Source organism: Trichechus manatus, unplaced genomic scaffold, assembly GCF_000243295.1.
Source record: "Trichechus manatus latirostris isolate Lorelei unplaced genomic scaffold, TriManLat1.0 scaffold00004, whole genome shotgun sequence".
In the NCBI taxonomy this organism is placed as follows: domain Eukaryota; kingdom Metazoa; phylum Chordata; class Mammalia; order Sirenia; family Trichechidae; genus Trichechus; species Trichechus manatus.
Genome location: NW_004443940.1, coordinates 1,314,309 through 1,323,114, shown reverse-complemented (window position 1 = coordinate 1,323,114; position 8,806 = coordinate 1,314,309). Strand labels below are relative to the sequence as shown.

The 8,806-nt window shown below is 39.4% G+C and overlaps 1 protein-coding gene across 6 annotated transcripts in view; it reads left to right on the top strand.

Annotated features, from left to right (window-relative positions):
* CTNNA2 (catenin alpha 2) overlaps window positions 1-8,806 on the top strand; it is a 1,267,087-nt gene that overhangs the window by 966,115 nt on the left and 292,166 nt on the right. For 5 of the 6 annotated variants that reach the window (XM_004369147.1, XM_004369146.1, XM_012555844.1 and 2 more), the window contains one exon: window positions 5,875-5,955. In XM_004369147.1, the coding sequence (XP_004369204.1) occupies window positions 5,875-5,955 (81 nt within the window). Of the gene's footprint in view, window positions 1-528; window positions 542-5,874; window positions 5,956-8,806 lie in introns of all 6 variants that reach the window. The other variant, XM_023732391.1, reaches the window with a different exon arrangement.

Below are 8,806 nucleotides of genomic sequence, written 5' to 3'. Positions count from 1 at the left end.
AGGTCCAAGAAAGGTATGCAAGGTCTGTGGACAAAAGTGAGGGAGGAAATACACCTCCAACTGAAATTTGTTTGATAGCTTTTCAAGAGAAATATATGAAACACTATAAAATCACAAAATTCTACACTTTTAGAGATGAAAGATGGTTTATATATGGAATTGAAAACAGCACTGGACTTGGGGGTCTTGGGTTCCAATTAGCAAGGTGATCAGAATACACTTCATGTCTTTAGACCTGCTGTCCTCATTTTTGAAGGGCAGGAGGGGATGGAGAGGGAAAGATAACTAAAATTTATTGTGTTACCTCTGCTGCTTCAGGTACTGGGCTAAGCATGTTACAGGGCTTATCTCTTCTAATATTCACAGTAATCTCATGAAGCAAGCATTTATTCACATCTTAGAGATGAGGAAGCCTCAACTAACTGCCAAGTCCAGCCTCTTCTGCAATCCCACAAGAGCTTCCCTGTAACAGGAAGCACGGTTACAGGTTCTCAATGGTTTTTCTGGCTGCCATATTCTGTGGTTCAGTAAGTCATCTCTGGTCTCTTCTTTCTACAGTTGATAAGACTAGAGTCTAGAAAGCTGCCCAGTTCAACAGGTAGTTGGAAGAGGGTGGTTATAACCGTTTTTCGTTTCCTTCTCTTTAGCAAACCAGTTGCAGTGGAGTTGACTCCAACTCATGGTGACCCTATGTGTGTTATAGTAGAACTGGCTCCATAGGGTTTTTAATGGCTATTTTTCGTAAGTAGATCGCCAAGCCTTTCCTCTAAGATACCTCTCGGTGGACTTGAACCTCCAAACTTTCAGTTAGCAGGCAAGGGCATTAACAATTTGCACCATACAGGGACTCCTCTGTTCAGCAAGGGCGAGACTAAGAGGAAGATTGATTTAAGACCGCACACTTTTGTTAAACTATTAGGTGATCATGCCAAAATGAAATCTCAGGACCCCTTTTACCTTAGTTTGTTAAACTATTGTTAGTTTCTTTGTTGTTGTTTTTTAATAGAACTTGAGGCCATGAAGGGAGAGTTGGATGAGGCTTCTGGTTGACTTCCTGGGAGTTAGAATTCACTCAAGATGATCAAAATCCCTAGCTATTTAACAAATATGTCCAAGAACCTACTATGTAAAAGAGATTGAGCTGGAGTTTCTGCCCGCTTCTCTCACCGTTTGGAAATATCTCAGGCCACTTGCCTATTTAGCATGGCCTGCCCAAAATACCTGACCCTAAGACCCCAAGTCCAGGGTTGTTTTCAAGTCCAGGGTTGTTATGTCTAAACCATATTCCACCTCTAAAATTCTAGGATTTGGTGATTTTATTGTGTTTCCTTAAAGAGAAATAACTTTTCCTTTAGAGATTCCAGTTTTTGCAAGGTTTTCATGTATTATCTACCTGAATGGAGAAAGTAGAAGTCCAGGTGATCAAAAGTAGTTTCTATGTATTCTAAATCAATTCTTTCATTCCTTGCATAGCAGAAGTACTTACCTAATTACCTTGAATACTGTTAATGCCTTTTGCTGTTTCCAGCACATTGACATCATGATTGATTTTCTTGCAAACTTTGTGAAGAAGAGAGGGCATATATTATGCTATTCACTCTGCTGATGAGAAAACTCAGACGTAACAAATGGGGCAAATCATTGGCCAAAGACCACAGAGCCTAATAACGATGATCTGACATGAGGAGGCAGGACTTCTCTCTCTCTGTCCCTCTGTCTCTCTCTCTGTGATTGGCTTTCTGTCTAGTTTAGGCTGATAAAATGACTTCCACATGCTGACATAAGGGGCACAGGAGAGTGTGGATCAATGGCTCATGAGTAGAAATCCAAGCACTGAGAGGTTACTACCATTTTTCCTGAACATTTACTTATTAAAAGAAATCGGAGCTAAAAAAGGACCAAAGGGCCCAACTTTTGTAAATTCTAGGCCTTGCTTTAACACTCCACAGCCTCCCAAAACAGTGAGAATAAATATGGTACCTGAGTTGACTGCATTTCTGGATTGCCTTCAGCCAAAGACTTGGAATCTGGAAAAACCCAGGATCACAAATACTCCACAAATAGAATCCCAACAGGACGGTGACATGGAATGCAATGTCACCAGAGATCCTCTGGGCTCACAGATCAAAGGCAGTCAGCAGTAATCACACTATAACGAAGCTCTTAAAAATATAATGTCTCTAAAGCTAGTCACACTGATTGCTTGACATCATGGAGAAAAAGCTGGCCCATACTACTCAACTACCTTCCCAAGACCCACCTTTCAGTTTCCTGTCTTGGTGCCTTTCTTTCTGTCACTGCTCCAACCTTTCAAGTGCCCCCTCCTCCCTATTCAATTTTGCCCAGGGCTCAAGGTCCAGCTAACTTCCGCCCTCACTCTGTGAGATTGCCTCAATTCCCGGTGCTACATCTTCTCCCTCTTTTAAACAATTCATTTAGCCCTTTAGCCTGCTAGTCTCTCTAGCACTGCTGTTCGTGTTATTAGCCTCCTTTTCTGGTCTAGTTACCTGGACTCCTTGAAGGAGAGGAGTGTGGTTCTTACTTTTTGTGTGTTCACCACAGTGTCCAACAGGATACCTCACATCTAGAGTTATGCGTTTTACAATTATAGCTTATTGATGCCAGAGGATTCAGAGTGCCCATGTTACCTTCACAATGGGGCTACCATGTCTTCCCACGTGTGTCTGTAATAACCCCAGTTATAATCTCAGTTACCTTTGGGCAGGGTTGCCAGATTTAGCACATAAAAATACAGTATATCCATTAAATTTGAATTTCAGATTTTTATATATATATGTAAATAGAGAGAGAGTATAAATACATCACAATATTTTTAGACATTAAAATTACTCACCTCATTTTCTTCACCCTAATCCTGGCACTGTAGGATCCTGTCCTTATTTAAAATTTTGATATTTTGTTCACCATGGATTTTTTTTCTTTTTTTGGCATTAGTTTTGTTGTTTTTTAATATTGCATTAAAATATTTTTTATCTTGTTTTGGTGCCCCCTTAAATTTCACTACTGAGGCAAATGTCTCATTTGTCTTACCCTCCTCTGGAGCCCCACTCTACTCTCAATTTTCTCATTTATAAAATGGCCATAGTGATATGCTAACAGCAGGATGCACTGGGCACAGGGCCTGGCACTCAGTGATTATTTTGTACGTTCACACTGTCTGGAATTCTTTTTTTCACATTGAAGAGTTCAGTGACTTGTCTCCTTTTGTCATGTCGTTACTGTTAGTTGCTATTGAGTTGGCTCCCACTCATGGCAAACCCGTGTACAACAGAATGAAACGTTTCCCGGATCTGTGCCGTCTTCACAACTATTGGTTATCATCAGTCCATTGCTGTGGGAACTGTGTATTTTGAGTGCCTTCCAACTCACGAGGCTCATCTTCCAACACTATGTTTGACAATATTCTGTTGTGAGCCATAGGGCTTTCATTGACTGATTTTCGGAAGTAGATCGCCAAGCCTTTCTTTTAGTCTGTCTTAGTCTGGAAACTCTGCTGGAACCTGTCCACCATGGGTGACCCTGCTAGTATTTGAAATATTGGTAGCATAGCTTCCAGGATCATAGTAATACACAAGCCACCACAGTACGACCAATTGGCAGATGAGTGATGGCCTTCTGTCATAGCCACATTTTAATCCACATTCATAACTTTTAGTTTTTAAACTAAGTTTTTATTACTCTCATAAATGGAAAAGGGCATAGGAATTCTGTGGTTCTCAGAGTCAGCATAACCCAAAACCCAAAAACCCATTGCCATCGAGTCAATTCCATCTGATAGCTACCCTATAGGACAGAGTAGAACTGCCCCATAGGATTTCCAAGGCTGTACATCTTCATGAGAGCAGGCTGCTGAGAGGCTGGTGGGTTAGAACCACCAGCCTTTTGTTTAGCAGCCGAACACTTAACCACTGTGCCACCAGGGCTCCTCCATTTTCTCATTTTCTGCAGGGCAAGATAAGGAAGGCAAGTGGGGGCAGGTCCAAGAAAGGTATGCAAGGTCTGTGGACAAAAGTGAGGGAGGAAATACACCTCCAACTGAAATTTGTTTGATAGCTTTTCAAGAGAAATATGTGAAACACTATAAAATCACAAAATTCTATACTTTTAGATGAAAGATGGTTTATATATGGAATTGAAAACAGCACTGGACTTGGGGGTCTTGGGTTCCAATTAGCAAGGTGATCACATCTCCACAAAAGTGCCTTTCATTTCTGTAATAGATATCCTGTTTGCAAGGAGAAAAGCAAGAGGAAAGAAACAGCCTCTGGCTGCTGAGCTTGGGGCATACCTAAATATAGAGGGCCTCTAAACACAGAAGTCACACTTGCTCTTCCATCACGTCCTCTCCAATGACAAAGCAGTACAATGACTTCTCCATATATGTTAGTTTCCACGGAGCTGTTTGTGTGCTATTTCAAAGTTGTAAAATATTAGTCACATTCTTTTAAGCTCTTTTCTACTTACAGCCTCAGTGTATAGATGAAAATGACCAGTGAGTGAGTTTAGGGTCTGTGAAAGGACGATGGAGATTTGTGGGATTTTAGATGATTAAAAACACACACCTATATGCCCTGGTTTTGACCTTTAATGAAAACACTATAGGTCTATGTAGCAGATATTCAGGAAAAAAAAAAAAAAATGATTAAGCAGGAGTTGTGAAGAAGGATTGCTTTAAACCCAGCTGTGTAGATCTGATGTGTATGTATCAAGTTTATATACCCAGATGTTTGTTGTTGAAAGAGAACATTTGCAAACTTGTTGGAAGGTCCTGTGGATTTCCAAATCATGATATTCCATCAGGCTCAACTAATGACCTGTGATCTCATTTTATCACATTCACAAGTAGCTATGGCGACCTTCATGATTTTGCAGAGACTGGGTGTGGAGCATGAGTAGGTCTGCCACTAGGACTATAAGTCAATCAATCTGCAGAGTGCTTGATTAAAGTTTAGATGTTTTAATAGATTTGACAAAGCTTTTGAAAACACTTTTCTCTTAAAAGGGAGATAATGGCATCCATAAATTTATGTAAAGTTTTTTTTTCTTTTAAATCTGTTGAGAATATCATTGTTGTTCTTAAAAGACAGTGGAGATTGCGTTTTGTTTGACTTTAATTTTTTTCGACAGCCACCAAAATATAGAGGAAAAAAGGACTTATTTAGTGAAACTTCCTAGTGAATTTATTAATTGCTAATAAATTTATTAAAGATTATTTTTTCCCTATACCTCTGCCTGTTTCAGTCATAAGGGGAATTTTCCTCATGACCTCAGGCTGTGGTTGCTTATTACCATGTTCAACATCCCATTGCTTGAGAGAACAGAGATTAGAAACACCGTATTTTCCAGTAAAGCATCTCTTTTGATGTGGGCACTGAAGTTGCAATACAGTGTATGATGTATTGGTATAAAATTCCAAATTCTGCTGATTTACCTTAAATTTATATTTAGTTTTTATTCTTCTCAATTATCTTCTATTCAATAGAGTTGTGCTTACATAATAAAGAAGCACAAAACATTTGTATTTGAAGGCAAAAACAAAGCATCCTTTATGTGTTTGCTTAATAGCTAAAATTCTGGAAACGGGAAGAAAACATAAATTTGCATGGAGTAGAATATGGACATAGTTTGTAACTTTCCTGAGTGTATTGATTTTCATCAATTTTTATCTTTATTTGGGAGAAAAGCAGCATTAGTGACAAAATCATGTTCACTGTGTATAGAAAATAATCCCTTACCTTTTTTTTTTTTTGATAGACACTACAGCTCAAGTATGTTCCTGAATTGTTTTTTCAACTTTTAATGTCTCTATCATTTAATTTTCTAAACCAGAAATTATTTATCTTTTCTTAATAGACTGGAAGGAAAGAAAAAGGAGATCCTCTAAACATTGCAATTGATAAGATGACCAAGAAAACAAGAGACCTAAGGAGACAGGTACTGTTTTCTATTTTTTATTTTAAGTGCATGATTATTAGTAGTAGTTTCAAAGAATGTCCTTTTTTTTCAGGGTGCCTTCTTAGAACTGACATTCAGGCTGACATTTTTTATAACTTCTAAATATACATAGAACCATTGTAACAGCAAGGTAGAGGTTCTGATGAGGTCTTGGCTGCCAAGCAGGGAGTTGTGGCAATAACAAGGGGTGTGAGGATGGAAAGAACCCTTAAGAGGAAAGCCTGCTCACTGTCCAGACATAGTTTTCCCAGGGAGAGCCTTGATGAAGTCACTACCTTCTACATTTCATTTTCAGTTTTCCAGATAAAGGTATGGCCAAGTTCCAGAGTCTGCTGGGCTATCTTCAGGATATTACCTTTAGGTGTAGACTCCTCTAGAAGAGATCACAATTAGTTCTGGAATATGACAACTCTAGTTTGACTGCCCAGCTAACAAGCCCTTTTGGGGAAAGTATTTTCTTTTTATTTTACCTTGAAATAAGGAACAATAAAACATACTATCCTCTTAGGCATTATTAATACCAATAGATACATGGCCAGATATACCTATCCTTGCCCTCTTAGACTCATATGTCTATGCAAAGACCTCCTCTGATGTGAAATGATACAGGTAGTAGGAATGAGGACAGGTTAATGGGAAACACTTAACCAGGTATCAGGAGCTCCGGGTTTCAGTTCTGGTTCTGCCAACTAAGCTGGCAGTATGACTGTGGGTCCATCAATTCTGAGTTAGTCTCATTTTCTTGTCTATAAATTCAAAGAAAACTCTATCTGTATAGAGTTTTTGAGCTGTATAAGGTTATATGAGTCCAAGGAAAATCTCCATTCATTTCCTATGCTAGAGGTTTTAATGCATGATAATCACAGATTTTAAAAACAGTGGGAGGACATCTTTTCCAAGGCTTGACTTTGGCTAGACTGTGAACCAGACAGATTTCTCAAACTGGTTCCTCTCACCTCCTCACCTCTCTACTCTTAGCAGGTACCACTCTTTCACATCCAGGGGCTCTCTCCACTATAGTAACAGTTTTCTGTCTTATTAGGAAAGAATGGATAAAGTAATCTTTTACTCTGTTGGTAAAATTCCCAGAGAAGAGTTGCCTCTTTTGAGTTGATTACAGTGGTGAAATTCGAGATTGGAATTTATGGTGGAATTTTAAATGCTTTGGTGACAAGCTCCTTGTATAGCTGCCTTTAGGATGGCAGTGGAAGGAGTATGTCCTTCTCTGAAATCATTCCATGCATATGATATGGTTTTTTCCTTCTCATCTTTCCCAAAGATACAGAAGAATAAGAATAAAACAAGAATTGTTCATGGTCTCAATATCCAACAGTTATGGCATAATTTTACACCACATCCTTGAATTTGGTTCAGATGTCTTCCTCTTCCCCAATCTGCTTTTCTAGAACTAAGATGGTCCCATCTGTTAGTTCCATCCCTACCCATATGTTGGGATATTTTTGTCTTTCTTCCCATCTCTTATATCTCCCCATGTACACCTGTAGTGGTGCAAAGGCTTCTCTGACCTAAATTGAAGCCACCTAGCACTTGTGCAGATGGAACATGCAAGGACTCTCATTTGCTTGGCTCGGGTACATCTTCGGCTTAGATTTGGGTAGCTAGTTAATTGGTTTAACAAGGTTTTACCTGGGATTCTGATGGCAGTTCTGCCAGAGTGGCATAGTGAATGTTCATGGTTCAAATGAGTGTTTCTATCTTGCTGAGACACCTCTTGAAAAAATCCTTTGTTATAACAGATTCTAAATAAGAACCCTCAGTTATCCATGTCCACTTTCCTGCATACATGTGTTTCTTTATACGATATTTAGAGAAATCAAATAACATGAGGGAGAAAAAAATGCTAAAATCAGGATTATAGTTAAAAAAGAAGAAAGATTTCTATTGATTTTCATGAGTTTCTACACCTTCATTCTCCTGCTCTTCCTCATAGCACTTAGTTTGGGCAGTGTTCTTCAGAAGGGTGACTCGGGAGCCTTGCAAAGTTCCAGCCACCAAATTAAAAATAAATAAATAAAGTTAATCACGATCATTAACTTGGACTTCCCTAGTGAAAGAAAGTAGACGAAGATTTACAGACACTTGAACAAAAATCAAGAGTGATTGAATAAAAAGGATTTCTGATTTAGTAGAATTTTTAAGTAAGTAGAACCCTGTCTCTTGGGCAGCATATCTCAAGAAACTGGGGAGTCCTAAACTATGAAAGTCACAAGAACCCTCGGGTACATTGGCATAGGCCCATAGTGCCAATTAAACCCATGACGGTGGTCAGTGGCAGGGCAGAATCCTCTTAGGAGTATTTTTCCTAGAATTCAAAATTGATTTAGGGGAATGTAACTGCCAGCTTTAAGCATTATGTTCTAATTTTAGAGCTTTGGGCAGAGTATGCCCCATGTCTGAGCTATTGTCACTGCTGTGATTCTGGAATCAGATCACTGTGGAAGCAAGAGTTTTTGGCTGACTCTCTGCCTGGGCGCCTAGTGGCCCACATAGTCTACCATCCCGTAGAGAGGACCCAGTCAGTGTCTGCCAGCTGCTCCTCCAGGCCCCCTCCTATAAGCCATCTATGGACTATTCTAGGCATGGTCTCCTAGTTTTTCACACACTTACAGGGAAGCTGACTTATCCTGGTTATTATTTTGGTCTTGTTATTCTTGTGTACTGTTGAGTTGATTCCAACTCATAGCCACCCTGTAGGACAGAGTCCATAGGGTTTCCAAAGCTGTAATCTTTATGGAAGCAGACTGCCACATCTTTCTCCCATGGAGAAGCTGGTGGGTTCGAACTGCCTACCTTTTGGTTAGCAGCTGAG